The 16,258-nt window shown below is 29.5% G+C and overlaps 3 protein-coding genes across 3 annotated transcripts; 2 read left to right on the top strand and 1 right to left on the bottom strand.

The window, feature by feature from the left end:
* The first annotated feature begins 1,319 nt into the window (after positions 1–1,319).
* On the top strand, positions 1,320–4,452 carry LOC112741016 (uncharacterized). Its single transcript, XM_072216097.1, has 5 exons — positions 1,320–1,449; positions 1,543–1,668; positions 2,046–2,159; positions 3,503–3,601; positions 3,834–4,452. Coding segments are annotated over exons 2-5 (435 nt in total). The 5' UTR covers positions 1,320–1,449; positions 1,543–1,667; the 3' UTR covers positions 4,055–4,452.
* A 7,279-nt stretch (positions 4,453–11,731) lies between these two features.
* Positions 11,732–12,525, top strand: LOC112741029 (mitochondrial import receptor subunit TOM9-2). Its single transcript, XM_025789841.3, has one exon. It carries the CDS (start codon positions 11,876–11,878, stop codon positions 12,188–12,190), a length of 315 nt encoding a protein of 104 aa, XP_025645626.1. The 5' UTR covers positions 11,732–11,875; the 3' UTR covers positions 12,191–12,525.
* Positions 12,526–13,392: 867 nt separating this feature from the next.
* LOC112741022 (plasmodesmata-located protein 1) lies at positions 13,393–15,955 on the bottom strand. The gene is made up of 3 exons (XM_025789828.3): positions 15,464–15,955; positions 14,477–14,900; positions 13,393–13,706 (listed from the first exon to the last, which is right to left on the bottom strand). Exons 1-3 carry the CDS (start codon positions 15,815–15,817, stop codon positions 13,579–13,581), a joined length of 906 nt encoding a protein of 301 aa, XP_025645613.1. The 5' UTR covers positions 15,818–15,955; the 3' UTR covers positions 13,393–13,578.
* Positions 15,956–16,258: the final 303 nt, after the last annotated feature.

Raw genomic sequence — 16,258 nt, 5'->3', positions numbered from 1 at the left:
GAGATGATCATTTATGCTTTGCTTAGTTGAAAAGAAGAAAGAAAGTTGAGAGTAAAAAAGTAGGGGAAGGTAGGAAAGGCAAGTGAATTTTTATTCTTCCAAGATATGTGGGATGAAAGGAAAATTTTGGACATTTTTAATAAATAAATAAAAAATAAATATTTTTGAAAACAAAATATGACAATTTTATTATTTAAAATTAAATTGTTTTTGGAGGGGGGGGGGATCGGGCAGTCTTCTCCCGATCTGGGCACACATAGGATGGGTCTTACCTAATTATGAATTTATATATATATTATTTTTTGTAGTAAATTTTTATGGTTATAAGAATAAATTTTAACAGTTTAATTTAATTTAATTATTTTTTAAAATTAATTAATTAAATCAATAATTTATTGTTTAATATTATTTAAGACATACTAAATCAAAATTTAGAATCATAATTTAGAATTAAGTAATATTTAATTTAGACTTATAAATATAATTTCAAATATTAAATGTAAAAATTTAAAATTTAATGGCTTGATTTAGATCTATTTAATTAGAAAAAGTTAGAATTTTAAAATTATATTTAATTTAAACATAGCTTATCAATGTAAAGTAAATTTTCATTTTTTTTAAAAAAGATTTTTGAAGGTAAATATTATGATTTGAAAAGAGTAGAACTAATTAAATTATAAGAAAAATAACAATTTTTTTAATGATAACAAATATGAGAAAAAATTTTGTTGAAAAAATTTTAAAAATATTGAAGATAGAAAGAAATTGAGGAAATAAAAATAAAAGTTTGTATTTAATATTTATAGAATGAAAATATATTACCGCTATTGCTCCTAATATTCACTATTTAATTTTTTCCAAATGTTTTATGAAATATAGCAAATATATATATATATATATATATATATATATATATATATATATATATATATATATATATATATATATATATATATATATTTGTCTCTCTTCAGAGGAGCTTTGCTTCCTCAAACTGTGAGCAAGGACAGACATCATTTTTTCTCTAATCAATAAAATTTTTTCAAAGGTTTAATATCTCAGAACAAAGACTCTAAAAAGAGTGCATTGGAATTGCTCTGAATAATTTTAGCAAGGAGCATATAGACTTATTTTTTAATAAAATATAATTCTACATTGGGAATTTGGGATGATTCATTTTTGAAAATAAAACTAATCCAACGTTTAACCTTTTGCACAAAACCTAATAACTTGTAGCCTTCAAAAAGTACTACTCTCATGTAATATGCATCACTCCTCCATCACTATTTAATTAAAAGAGAAAATCAACAAGAATATAGGGGGAAAGAAATCAGCATGGACCTTGCAGAGATTGGCCAAGACATGAAGAATTCAGAAAAACAAATTAGTTCTCAATGAATGCCACACACATGTATCTGAACAATCTGATCTGACATTCTTGGTGTTCAAGTAAAGAAACATAGTTAATTGATTATACATAGTACCTTTTCACTTTTTCAGTTTATCCCTCCTAACTTGACTTCATTTTTACTCATTTACCAGTAGCATAGGCTAAAATTAAAGGCTTTATATAGACCACAAGAATTTTCAACTTCAGAATATGTTCTCTCATTTTACGTGCAACTATATTCCAAACTCTAATTTCGAAGCAGCAAAAGAAATTAATAAGTGAGTTTCCCTCACACATCTATGTGTGTTCATCAATACTACTACATTATATTATTGTTGCTTATTACAAAATATTATGATATGATATACTACATTATATTATTGTTGCTTATTACAAAATATTATGATATGATATACTAGGCTTCATTATTATATTAATTGCTCTAGCTAAATATTTGTTGTTTTATTAATTTGTCAAAATATCATTTTAGTTGGCTAATAATACGGTAATTCTTGTTAGATGGAATTATTGCTTTAATTTATTCCCGTTAAGAGATGATTTTTGGGTAATTATATATATTTTCGAATATGTTTACATAACCATATATCATGGTGTTAATCTCTTATTAAACCTGTGTATGTGTTCTGTTTTAAAGTGTATCCAAGACTGAAAGTGAGAACCGAAGATCAAGACGATGATGATGATTTTTCAGGAAGTGATAGTGAAAGTAGGGTGTTCCTGAAGTTCATTGACTCCCTACATTTTGAAGGTAATTTTGTTTTATTTAAACACAATGTCTTTCTTTTTTCACTCCTCCAACAATTTGTTTTCTAAGCATTGACTTCAAAGTTCAAATATGAAATTGATTGTGCATGTTTAGGAGAAGATAACGAATAACGAGTTTTGTTCAAAATTTCTAAACGAAGATAACCTCTAAAGTTCTAATTAAAGTACGAAATATTTACTATTTTGACTAACCTTATATTTATTATTACTACAATCATTTAATTTATAGAAAGGTAAATTGTTTAGTGTGCTAATAAAATAGGAAAATTTATTTGCAAATCACTACATCAGCTTTGGGCATCACCAAGTTTAGACACTTATATTGTATTTTTATTTATTATTAAAAAAAAACGTTGAGAACTTCAGCTAAAAAGGATTAAAAGCTAAAATAAGTTAGATAGATACTTCTCCTAAACCAGCTAACATTTTCAACTTGGTTAGAATGTGAAAGTTTCACTTGTTTGTTGTTTCTAAACATTTTCTACCTAACTATACGCAAATAATAAATGGAACTATACTTCTTTTGTTTTTTTTTTTCCTTGTAAGATTTTTTTTTTCCTCGTAAGAAGTTAGCTTAGATATCAAAATTTTATATGAAACATTATATCGATTTAGGTTTAATTTCTATTAGTCCCTATAGTTTTACTAAATTTTTAATTAGATCTCTATATTTTTTTTAATTGGGTTCTTATACTATTTCTAATTTTATAATTAGATTCTTTCTGCTGTAAAAAATATTAGAGTCAATTGAATATTTCTTTACAAATTGAAATTTTAAAGTATCTATAACTAAGAATCTAACTAAATCTTTGAGCATATATTTTTTGAAAAAAATATTCTGTTAATTTTAATATTTTCGACATGAAAATGATCTAATTAAAAAATTAAAAATAATATAAAGACTTAATTGAAAAAAATATATATATAAGGACTTAATTACAAATTTGGTAAAACTATAAAAACCCGAATAATTATTGGGTTGGATCTAATAAATCCATAATTTTAAAAATTGGACTAAATCAATCGGTTCGATCCAATTAACAAAAAAAATTACAAATAAAGCTAATTCGGTTCAAATAAAAACTTCTTTATCAAGTAAACAAAAGTTTTAAAAACCGATAAATCGGCCAAACCGATCCATTTTTTAGCAGTTAATTTTAATAAAACACCAAAAAAAAAACGTATGCTTTGTACATATATATGTACTATTTTATTACATGTAATTTAATTTTAATTAAATTTTTAAACTATTAAACCTCTAATTTAACCGATTCAATAACCGATTCTATTATTAGAATCTTGAATAAATCCTATTATGATTTACAGGAATAGTGAGGAATAGCAAACAAGTTGGTGAGAGGCCAAACCAAATTGCAAGATCTAATTCTGCTGTCTTACGTCCACGTGCAGTTCTATCAAGTCCCGGTAAATTCTCGTTAATTAGCGACAAAATTATGGCTCATATTATGTGAAGATCGACTAGAGACTTAAATAAATTTCATCATCATCATCATCATCATCATCATCATCATCATCATCATCATCATCATCATCATCATCATCATCATCATTATTATTATAACCTTAACTGAAACTAAGATTTGACCAACCAATATTCTAATAAATGACATAATTAGAAACGTTATTGTCGTTTCAGAAAATGATGAATTAATTGGAAGCATAAATGACTTGGTCAACAAGGAATCTCGAGCTCATAGACAAAGGGATGCAAGAGTGAAGGTGGGAAATCATGAAGCTAAAGTCTCGTCTAACCAAGTTAATAAGATTGGAATTGCAAATAAATTTAACAAAGAGGGAGATGAGGCATTGAAATGCAAAGATCCTCCCAGAGCAAAGTGCACTCTTAGCAACTTTTGATCTTAATGGCTATAATAATACTTGAAGGGAGAGACATCATTAACCTTGTTGGTTGGAATTTTTTAATCCATTCTAAGTTCATTTGAGTCTCAGTTTACGAGTAAAATTTACAATAACGTTTTTCTGATATTCTAAAATGGGTGTCATATTAAAATTAGTTTGTGGTGGCTATCATTTCTTCTTATTTATTTATTCAAATATGCTCCAGGAATTAAAAAACAATGCCACCGGTATGAAATACAGATATAATAATATCTACTACTCCTTCATCTTCTTGAGTGTTTTGAGCTTTTAGTTTGATTATTTTATATATTGTGGTTTATTGTAACTGTGAATTCAGTTGGATTATATTATTTGTAAAATTTGATTGTTAATATAAATCGGATATTGTGAGGTCATTTCTATATGAGAAAAGCTTTACATTTATGTATTATTTACATGGTTGTTAACTAAGTAATTTCCTCCACACGCGCGCCCCCCACTCCTCACTCGTTTGTCATACACGCGCTACATATAACGTGCTATAACCTAAAGCTTTGCTCAACGTAAACTTCCTCCTCCTCCCCCTCCTCCTCCTCCTCCTCTACTCGCGTTCTTCCTTATTGATCTGTATTTTCTTCGTCGTTCTCCTCTGGTCGCGTTCATCTTCTCGTTTTCTTATTTCGATCTGGTTACGTTGCATTTATCTTTTTCCTATTCTTCTTCGTTTTCTTCTTCGATTTGCACTTCTCAATCGAAACAATAAATGACTTAACTTCAAATTAGGAGAGCGATTTTGATTGCTCTTTTGAAACAAATCAAACTGACAAAGTTTGGATTATTCAATTTTGAATCGAATTGAATGGAATGCAATCGCTAATTTGGATTGAATTAAATGGACGGAGGTGTACTGAATTGAATTGATAATATGCAAATTGTAGGCAGAGTTATTTGAATTTGATTTTATATAATGGATTATGTTTCGTTCACTCAGTACTATACAATTGTTTTACCATGAGTAATGTGTTCAGTTCATTCTACAGAAAGCTGTTTGAATTTGATTTTATATAATGGATTATGTTTCGTTCACTCAGTACTATACAATTGTATTGTGTTCGGTTCACCATGAGTACTGTATTCTATTCATTTTGCACTATTCAAAACTCTTCTTCCTCATCTTCTACTACTTTTTCACTAGAGAGAGAAGGAGGAAAAGACAAAAAAAATACAGCAGCAACAACAACAAAAGAATGACGATAGGGTTTCAGAATTTAGGCTTTTAGGGTTTAGAGTTTATGGGTTTAGGGTTCAGTGTATAGGGCTTCAATATGTTTCAAACTTTCAGTTCGTCCCATGTATTAATTTCGGTTCACCATGTTCATGGTTGATGGTTTAGGGTTTAGGGGTCTAGGGTTTAGAGTTCAGGGTTCAGGATTTTAGGGGTTTAGGGTTTACGGTAGGGTTCAGGGTTTAGGGTTTAGGGTTTAGTATTCAGGTTCGTTCACTCAATACTACACAATTGTATTGTGTTCGGTTCACCATCAGTACTATGTTTGGTTCACCATGAGTACTGTGTTTGGTTCACCATGAGTATTGTGTTTGGTTCATTTTGCACTATTTAAAACTCTTCTTCCTCACCTTCTACTACTTCTTCACCAGAGAGAGAAGGAGGAAAAGACAAAAAAAATACAGCATCAACAACAACAAAAGAATGATGATAAGGAGAAAACACGTGAAGAAGAAGGAACGCGAAAAAGGAGGAGAAGGAGAAACGCGAAGAAGAAGACAAAGAAAAAGAAGATGCTCCGTGCGTAAACGATCGTGAGAAGAAGAAGAAAAAGAAACGTGAGAAAAAAAAAAGCCTTGAATAAGAACGATTTCGTATTTGGTTACATGATTACATGAATGTATAACATTCCTGTTCCTATATTATGGTAGAAAATCTTTTATATATATTTAGAATTTGTAATTTCGATGTGAATTGCAAATATTTCATCTAAATATAATACACATAATTAGTTAATTTTATGATCACTCACTTATATAATGGTATTATTATATTTTTTATTCTCCAATTTACTAATAACACTTAAACATAAAGGAGAAAATTTTTAATACTTCAAAATATATTTACTAGTTAGTGAACTAAACATTTTACCAACGCAAGTTGGTTATTTAATATCTACTTAATCAAGTGGATTAACCAAAATTCTAGTTATATATAGGGCCTTCAGTTCCAACTCCCACAGCCTCAATGGGCTCAACTGTGCCAATGTTATTCCCTTCAATGTCACACATTAAATACGTTATTTTTTATGTATTATCTTTTTTACATGTGCAGAAATTTTTTTTTTATAAAATAAACTACTATTGAAAATACTGACATGTCTATTCATAGAAAAAAGAAATTATCATTTGTACTTATAAAACATAAATTTTTGCTAACAAAACTATTCAAATCTAAAAAAATTATTTAAAATTCCTAAATTACCCCACTACCACCACTTACTCCACACCACCACTTTTTCAATTTCAAACCCACCACCGAAATTCTTTTTCACCACCACCCTAAACCTTAATTACCACAATCACTCAATTCAAAAGCACCACCACCTCATTTTCTTTATCACTACCATCACCATCACCACCACTATACCTCCATTATCATCTTCTTCACATAAAGCAACAACAACAACAACAATAAAAAAAAAAACAAATTGTCTTAGACTACCGCACCAATACCGGCGAACACCAAGTTGTCCCCCTTCTCCTGATTTTTACTCTTCTTCCTCTCTCTGCCCTTTCTTAGCTCCTCTGCGTAACCACCGCCGCGGCACTCAACAGTCGCTGGCGCCGTCAAGTCCCACCCAACTTCCACTCGTCGCCGCCGCGTCCTTTCTCCTTTCTTTCCTCCTCCACCCTTTTCCTCTCTCTTTCTTCTTCTTACCCTCGCCTCACCTCCGCGAGCCCAAGACCACCGTCGCCTTCTGTTTTTGCCGCCTTTTACAACCCTAGAGCCGCTGCCGCTGCCCCAACCCGTTCCAGCTAGCCTTCCATCTCTCGCTGACACAGAGCTCCAGCCCCTGTCCAGTCCGCAGTTTCACCTGTTCTTTCCCAGTCTATAAACCCAGAGACCACTGAACCTACATCACGCAACCATTCGAAGAAGTAGAAGAGAGAGAAGCAAAATATATATATATATATATATAGAGAGAGAGAGAGAGAGAGAGAGAGAGAGGGGAAGGAGTTGGCAGGGTTGACAAACTCTGGCGGTGGCGACGAGCTCAGAAAATAGAAGGAGAGAGAGAGAGAGGATGGGGTTAGTGGTGGTGGAAAAAATATGATGCAGATGATGATAAGCGTAATTTGGGGTTTTTATGTAATTTTTTAGTGTTTGGATAATTTTGTTATATAGAACTCATGTTTTATGGGTACAAATGGTAATTTCCTTTTTTTATGGGTAGATATGTCAGCGTTTTCAACTTTTGTGGGTAGAAATGGTAGTTTACTCTTTTTTATATCTAGGACTGCATACGGATTGGATCGGATACATCTTATAATTCTATCCGATCTACACTGTACTTATCGGATCAAATCGGATATGATATCCACATTTTTTCAAGTTGGACCAGATCGGATCATATCGGATCAGATATGAGGTATATCCGTATAATTGAAAAAAATTGTTTTAAAGACCTTTTTTACTCTAAAAAATTTGTTTCTTCATCTATTTAACCCTATTTACTCCTAAATATTATCAATAAAGATCTCTTGAATAACAATAGAAAAATAATAATACAAAATCTAAGTTTAATTATTCTAAGTTAAAGTACAATATAAAAAATTAAAAATAAGATATTATAAAATTTATAAAACAACACACTAAAATTCATATCACATTAGGGTTTACTTTCTTAATCGAGAGAGTTGACCGAATTTAAAGAATTAGACCTAATCCATGTATTACTGAGGCCCATTATATTACTTTTGTTCATAATTTATCAATTACGATTAAAGAACCTTTTTAATAAGTGAATTACTTGGACTGTAGTTTGTCAAATTGAAGTTTGAGTGAAAGTGAGATAGAATTAATTTAAAGTAGAAATAAATTTGTGTCAATATGATTTATGTTTGACAATTCTATACTAAAATTAATTTTGATAAAATAATATTGTTTGGATAATATTAGTTAAAATCAATTTTAAATAGATAATTACTTAAAAGGATATGACATTAAATTATAATATTATTTTTTATATATGTTTAATTTTTTTATATTTTCTTATATTTTTTTATATAGTATATTTTTTGTACTGCTAATACTCTTTTTTAATACGCAGTAATTTTTTATTATTATTATTTATGGTTAATTTTTTTGTTTAATTTATTTTATTTAATGGGATCAATAAATTCTATTATAAAAAGATAATAATAAATATAATACACAAAAATCACAATTATAAAAATATATAATGTTAAGTAAAAAATTAATAAAAAAATATAAATAATAAATAATAGAAATAATAAGAATTTTATAAATAATACAATAACATGTATAAAGGATAAAGTTGGTAAAATAAAAATTAATGTTGAATGTTAGTCGCTAAAAGCCCGTTAATGTTAGAAATTATTACTTCTAGTAAACATAGTTTTGTGAACAAAATCACTTTTGCACTTATAAAGAAGAAGATTAACCAAACAAAATATTGAAACTTTCAAGAAGCTGTAACATGTTTTTTCCCTTTCAACATGTTTGTCAATAATAAATAAAATTGTGTCAAAATTTGAAAAATAAATATCATTAATTAGGAGTCATTAGATTTTTTTTGCGGTCAATTTGTTCTTATACTAATTTTAGTGCAAAATAATAAACAAAAATGTTACACGCATATTAAAAATCAATTATTATAAATTAGTTATTATATATTTATGTATAAATAAATATATTATTTAATTTATTTTTAATATATATTTTATATTTAAATATATATTTTATATAAATTCCTGATTTAGTAACTTATCTTCCATATATACATATCATGATTAAATAATAAAACATCAAAGAATCATTCACCTTAAATTAGGAGTTATTTTTAACAAGAATCTTAGTTCTTAAACTTTTTTTTTATTTTTGTTAGGTAATGTAGTTTTTAGTTTTTAACTTTTTCTTTTTTTGCCGGGTAGATTTTAACTTTTTTTGGTTGGCTCACTTGGGTTTCAACTTGTAAGGGATGGATAATATATTTAAAGAACAAATATCCTCTTATGTGTTCCTGGTGGAGTTAGACTCTAAAATAAATGAAATAATTAATTACATATATTAAAATAATTTTTGAGATCTTAATGCATTAATTATATTTTTTAGATTGATAAAAGTATACCGTATTAATCTTTTATTTCTTTTACGTCAAGTATTCATAGAGATTAATTTAGTACAATTTTTTCAATTTTGAAATTGTATTTTTTTTGGGACAATTTCAAATTGGTTTAGTTCGGTAGTTTTTATCATTTTTTTTGGCATGGTCGTTTTTATTTTTTAAGTTCTAAGGAAGCAACGGAGCTTATACCTGCTTGGGTTTGGCGTACTCTTATTTCCATCAAAGAAAAAATCTTAAAACCAATTTGGGTTGATCAAATGGTCAATTCACTCGTCTACTTAAATAAATATTTAGAATTCGAATTTTGTTTTGTGCATGAAGTAATTCATTGGCCAATAACAAACCCTTAAATGGAACTAAGATCTACGACAAAAAAAAACCTTAACAATTTTTAACAATTACTTCAAAATAATAATATTCTTAAAAAAAATTATTTTTTTTTCGGTTTCTAATTTTTATTTTTATAAGATTACTAGTGCTAAACCCGTACAATGCACCGAGTTTACATTTTAATTTGACATGGTAAATCGGAATTAATATTTGATAATCATAAATTTCTCAAGTTTAGTATAATACTATCATCGTCGTTATATAATAAACGTATTTTATATGTTGTTTTATCTTTATTCAAACTAAAATACAAATAGAACAGTTTGAAGTTATAATATTCTTGAGCCATAATAAAAGAAATTAGAGAAAAATAAAAACATATATAACTGTAATAGTAGCATGTCAATTTTACACTAAACTTTATATTATAAGGCTAATAAAAATTTATCGACAACCTAGTATTTTACTAACCTCATTAGGAAAGCAATTGACATATAATATTGTGTTCCATGTTATACATTTTATTTCAAGTCTGAAAGTATAGTTAATAAATTAATTATATCTACGACAAATATTTATACAAAAGTGTAAATCATAGTATGTTACTAAAATGAAAATACTATTTTTTTATCTAAATATTATTAAAAACTTCGTTGAACACGACATTTATTGTTGATGAGTTTGGATTGTTGTTTTCATCTAGAATTAGAATGTTTAGACCATTGCGACTCTTAACTCTTGACAAAACAATGTAAAGTTGGTTATTAGTGAACATTGATTTTGGCAAGTATGTGATAATAATTTACAACATAGTAAAATACTTTAATTTTTCAATATTTTTTTTTCATATATAGTATCCTACGGCCAATAATGTCTAAGTTACATTTTAAATACAATTTAATTTGTTAACACTGTTAGATATCAATAGCATCACGAACAGTTTTCTCAATTGATGACCAGACCTCATTAATAACTGTAATGAATTTTCTATCGTCACACAGTAGTCCATATAATAGAAAGCATCTTGAAAGCTAGGATATGTAATCTCATTAACTGTCCTAATAGACTCGTATGTAATCCCATTAACACTATTAGATATATCCGTCATCGACTTCTCTTAGCAAATTTATGAATCGAGAACAGGAGTCCTCTTAACTAAGGCATGTATCTTTTGAATTTTTTTTAAAATTTTAATTTATGTGCAAATAATTTAAAATAACTTAAAATTAAAAAATAACAAGTTAAACAAAATAACTTAAGTAAATAGTTAAATTTAAAAAGTAACAATTTTTTTTAAATTTAATTTTTTATTATTTTATTTTAAAACGAGGGTTTTGCTTCTATTTTTAAATTTAAGCTCTTATTATTTTGTTTTCGAACTTGTTTCTTACTGCCACTTGCTTTTTATTATTTTGTTATTACTTTTAAAATTGTTGATTTTATTATTAAACAACCGTCCTAATTTATAAATAATTTATAAATAACTTTGTTTAAATTAGTTTAATAATATAAAGATTTAAATATTTAACTACCTTGTTAATAAACTCGAAAACTAAATCCTTATTAGTATCTAACAACCCAACTGAATAATTTATATATATATTTTTTTAAAATTAGTTCAATAATATTAAGATTTAAATATCCAACTACCTTGTTAATAAATTCAAAAACTAAATCCTTATTATTATCTAACAATCTAACCAAATAATCTATTAATTTACAAATAAAATTACAAAAATTTCTAATAAAAACATTTAAGCAAATAATCTCGAAACTCAACCTATGAGTGCTACGTCAGTAAAAATTTTTTTTATTTGTATTCGGTCTAAAAGAGAAATTATTTCAAATTTAAAAAGTAATAACTTAAGCAAATAATAAATTATAATTTATAAATAATATTTTAAAATTTTTAGTGATAACAACTAAATAAATTATTAATTCAACAATATTAAAAATTAAATATCTAATAACCTAAAAATGAGAATATCGTTCTTCCTTCGAATTAATTGTCAAGGCCCATTGGGATTCACTCACAAATAAAGGAAAGTTTCTCTCACTTTTTCTACACCCTTCACTCTCGCGTCTCCTTCTTTCTTTCTCCGTCTCTCTGCTTCCCTTCACTTCTTCGGCAACAATGTCATCGTCGCAATCCAGAAGAGGCGGAGTGTCCCTCCCTGAGAGGCCAGGAGGCCGCGACGACTCCCTCATCGTGAAGATCTCCCGCTCCCCCATCGTTGCCCGCGGAAAACAGGCCGCCGGAGACGCCGCCTTCGTGGCCAAGAAGCTCCTCCGCAGCACCGGAAAAGCCGCATGGATCGCCGGCACAACGTTCCTCATCCTCGTCGTCCCTCTCATCATCGAAATGGATCGCGAGCAGCAGTTCAACGAGATCGAGCTCCAGCAGGCCAGCATCCTTGGTACTCCCGCCTCCATTGGTCCTCCTAAGTGAAGAATCAAGAACTGCTCTCTCATTCCTTCGGTTCGGTTTTTCTGTTATTGGATTTTTCGACGTTTGGAGAGCATCACTGTTGGTTGATTGAATGAGCGAGTGGTAGCTAGGGTTTTAGGGTTTTGTTGCTTTTAGATTGAATAATTCGTACCTTTTTAGTAGAGAACTCTTTTTGTTACTTACACTGATAAGTCATCATGTTTTTATTATTGTTGCTGGATGCTGAATTTAATTTGCTGTTAAGGTTTGAGCTGTGATGGATTTTTATAGTGAAGTCCCTTAGGGCATTCATCAAGGTTTTTTTTTTTAATTGAAATGATAAAATGTTTAAACTAGGAGTTGATTGCATAGAATCTTTTTATCACTTTCATCTAGGTTCTTTATTTATTTAATTTAATTTAATGGTTTTTTTTTTTTAGGACTTTGATTGGCATATTCCAAATGAATTGCAGCATTTGATCAATATTATGTTAAGTGTAGATACTAGATACAAATAGTTTCCAAATCAAATTGGACTGGTTAAGTGGTTAACTCATTTATCTGCATTAACAAGCATTAACAAGTGATACGGTGGGAAACTCTTAAATAAAATTTGGATCCATAATAGAGTAGTCTTTGGTTTGGAGAGATACGGTGGGAAACCCGCAATCTGGATGTAGATAGAACAGATTTCTTATGATAATGGTAGTACTAGATGTTTAATTTACCCGTGTAGGTCGAGCTATGATTATCGTAATGCTTATTCTTGAAAATGAAAGCGAATTTGGGGGATTGTCGGGGTCTCGTGTTATTGTTGGAATTTCTATGGTTGAGAGATGAGTCTGTAAGTTGATGTTGCTAATCATAGTCTTAAACTGCCATTGCGATTTTGCTGCATTAAGTGGTGCAGGGGAAATCATGTGTTGCTGATGCAGCTTGCAGTGTTATGTTGGGAACAAACACAATCAAGATGGGACTTCAGAGTTGAGGTTAGGGCGGTTTAGTGGTGAAAGAGACTCAACGAAACTCATCCAAACATTAATTTGAATGAGTACAATTGTACAAACCACCATGTTGATGATGGGCATCCGTTATTCACAACATGAGAAACAAAAGTTTAATCAACTTTGGACATCCAACTCAAAACACATCAACCATGAAGCAGCAATAACTTTAAACCTTTAATGCCTGAACTATATAGCCTTTTATATTTTAAGGTAAAATGTTAGAAACTAACTCTATATTGACATGTAAGATATATAGAAAATAATGTATGTATTCATTCTGTCTCATATACTAAGTTGACACATGTCACTCCATTATTTGGCAAGTTGTAGAACCTAAATGCCCATATATCTGACACTCCTTCAAGTGGTGTAAGAGGTTAAAATAAGTAGAAATTGTCAAATTCACTTCCAAGTTCCATCTCTTTTTTTATCCTTGACACACAAGAAAACAACGCAGCAGAAAATAATAGCTGCAAATATCCCCAGAGCAATGGCTGCTGTTTTTTGAGTGCCTTCTTGGGCTGCTGACTCTGATTCAATCAAACACAGAAACACAAGCTTTATTGTTGTTGGAGATATAACATACAATCATAAACAATAGTGAAGTGCAAATGTGAAATGAAAGAGCCTATTTTCCCCTTCGCACACCTCGTTTCTCAAATACCCAAATGGAAAATGGTCCAATACTCCGATAGTATTTTATTTTTTATTTCACAGCATAATTGTTATTGCTATCAAATTTATGTTAGTTTATTGTTATTTGCTATATAGCCACGAGCAAAAACAGAACACTGGCAGATAGATCGTTCCTTAATGACTAGTGAGGAGAAAATGCATCAAAATAAGTTAAAGAAATGAAGATCTTTTCTTTATTGCCTAACATCGCAGAAACACAAACACACAACACTCAAAAGCAGCCATATAGAGTCCTACAATAATTAACAAACACACCAAAAAAAAAAAAGGGGGGGGGGGGAAGACGGGATATTTTTTTCTTTTCTCTAGAGTTATGATACTTGCATACCCAAAATTGTGATATTTATGGAATCTAATCTAATACTGCAAAATAAAAGTTGGAGTGTTAGAGTAGAAAATGTTTAATAGTAATAAAGTATGTGCTAATATACAATATACAAGAAATTATTGTTTAAAGATAAGTTTTTCAAGTAAATCATCAAGCCCCTTAAAAATTATAGTTTGATAATTTAGTCCCCAAAAGAAAAAAAAAAAGTGAAATACATGTTCTTCAAATATGAAAAACAAAATTTGAGAAAATATCTTAGATTGGTAGTTTGCTTACCTGCAGTTGAAGATGGCATGGTGGAAGAAACTCCCTCAGGGTAAAAGCTATAACTGAGGAAGCACTTATGGAGATAAATCTGTGCTTGAAATGAGTCACCACACTCAGCTTTGGCTTGTTCCTCAGCACTTTTAACACAATCACCACAATCATCAATGGCCAAATCACCCTCACACTGCCCCATTACATTCAAAGATTGGTAACTCCCTTTGTAGAACAATTTCCCACCATTACTACTCTTCACTCCATTCTCCAGCATGCCAAAAGCTGACTCCCTTTTTTCCTCAAACCCATCACAACCATCTCCATTTGCTTGTTTTGAACCACACACCTTGTAAAGTAACTGAGTCTCAGGAACCTGCTTGTACCCCACAACCTCGTACCTCAGATAACAATCACTTAGTTGGATTCTCGCAGCCACCACCTGTGAACTCTTAACACATCAGATTTATACAAGAATGCATTGATGTATAACATAAGAAAATTTGTAAAACAATTTAACATAAAAGAAAAAGGCATTTACTCTAGCGAAGATGCTAAAAACATCTTATGAAGATCTTTGTTTAAAAGTATAATTTATTTATTTAGTCACACTTTTATAAGATATAAAATTAAATTTTACACTCCACCATGCAATGATCAAAATGAAACATCTTTACATGAAAAGAACTATGGAGTCATTATTGGAATATCCACAAAAAAATATATATAGATAAAATATAGGAAATCCACTCTTAGTTAATTAATATTAGTGAATTTTAAAATTTAAATATATAATTTAAGATTTAAAGATAATGATTTATAATTTAGAATTTAGAATTTAACACAAACAAAACAATTTTAAAAAATGGACTGAAATTGGTTGAAAAAAGTTTGTTTCTTAACATTACTCAAATATTTAACTAGGAGAGGAATACTTATATCAACATTTTACACAAATTAGTATAAGAAACAATAAATATAAGCATTTATATCACAGGCAACAACCTTGCCACAAAGATTGTCCAAAATGTAAGGAACTTTGCTGACACAGTTGTAGCAAGCAGTGTTTGATAAATCTCCTCTGCATTGGTACAAACCCATGATCATATTATTCTGGCCAGTGCCAGAATTTGTTGTGAAGAAAGGTTTTTGTGAAGATTGTGAAACAAGAGAAACCAATAAGGATTTGAGGTTCTGTGAGTAAACCCCAGATAGGTCATGTAGTTTCTCATCTGAACAAACTTTGTAAACCAAGCTTGTGTTATCTGCAGCATCTGACACAGGAAGAAGGAGGAGAAGAATAAGAGTAGTGAAGAGAAGAAGAAAAGGGTGAGAATAGTGCCTTTTGATAATGCTCATTTTGTTGGGGTTTCAGAATGTGAAGATTTTATTCAATTTTAACGTTCTTATGCTCTATTTATTTGTTCACTCACAAGAAGGAAGATTTTGGAATATAGTTTTCTGGCTTACTTGGTTTGGTGGTTTTGGCTTTTGTTGAGGGGTGTTTTTGTAACTTTTGCTTCTGTTGTCCTGGTACCATGGTTGCTTTATATATGCTACAATTTTTACCAGTTGAGTATGGTGTTTGGATCATGCTATTGCTGTGAGTTGTGACTTCTTTTTATTGCTGTTGTTTTTTTTTATGCTTTCTATGTCTTATTCTATTTTTTATTTTTCTTCCATTATTAGAAATTCAATTAGGAAAATGTTTGGGAACCAAACTTACGGAGCGAAAATCTTTTATTTTTAACTTTATTTAATGAGATGAGCAAAATTTAATTATTATTCTTTCACTCACCT

Source organism: Arachis hypogaea, chromosome 2 (genome assembly GCF_003086295.3).
Source record: "Arachis hypogaea cultivar Tifrunner chromosome 2, arahy.Tifrunner.gnm2.J5K5, whole genome shotgun sequence".
Taxonomy (NCBI): Eukaryota; Viridiplantae; Streptophyta; class Magnoliopsida; order Fabales; family Fabaceae; genus Arachis; species Arachis hypogaea.
Note: the sequence above shows the minus strand (reverse complement) of the source record. Positions and strands in the feature narration are given on the sequence as shown.

What these genes read in the sequence shown, in the direction of transcription:
- LOC112741016 (XM_072216097.1), top strand. An exon ending in TGACTCCCTACATTTTGAAG is followed by an intron (nt 2,160 to 3,502) that starts GTAATTTTGTTT and finishes TATGATTTACAG; the next exon opens with GAATAGTGAGGAATAGCAAA. An exon ending in TGCAGTTCTATCAAGTCCCG is followed by an intron (nt 3,602 to 3,833) that starts GTAAATTCTCGT and finishes TTGTCGTTTCAG; the next exon opens with AAAATGATGAATTAATTGGA.
- LOC112741029 (XM_025789841.3), top strand. Translation starts at nt 11,876, where the DNA reads ATGTCATCGTCGCAATCCAGAAGAGGCGGAGTGTCCCTCCCTGAGAGG.
- LOC112741022 (XM_025789828.3), bottom strand. Translation starts at nt 15,817, where the DNA reads ATGAGCATTATCAAAAGGCACTATTCTCACCCTTTTCTTCTTCTCTTC. An exon ending in TGGACAATCTTTGTGGCAAG is followed by an intron (nt 14,901 to 15,463) that starts GTTGTTGCCTGT and finishes AAGAGTTCACAG; the next exon opens with GTGGTGGCTGCGAGAATCCA. An exon ending in CATGCCATCTTCAACTGCAG is followed by an intron (nt 13,707 to 14,476) that starts GTAAGCAAACTA and finishes TGATTGAATCAG; the next exon opens with AGTCAGCAGCCCAAGAAGGC.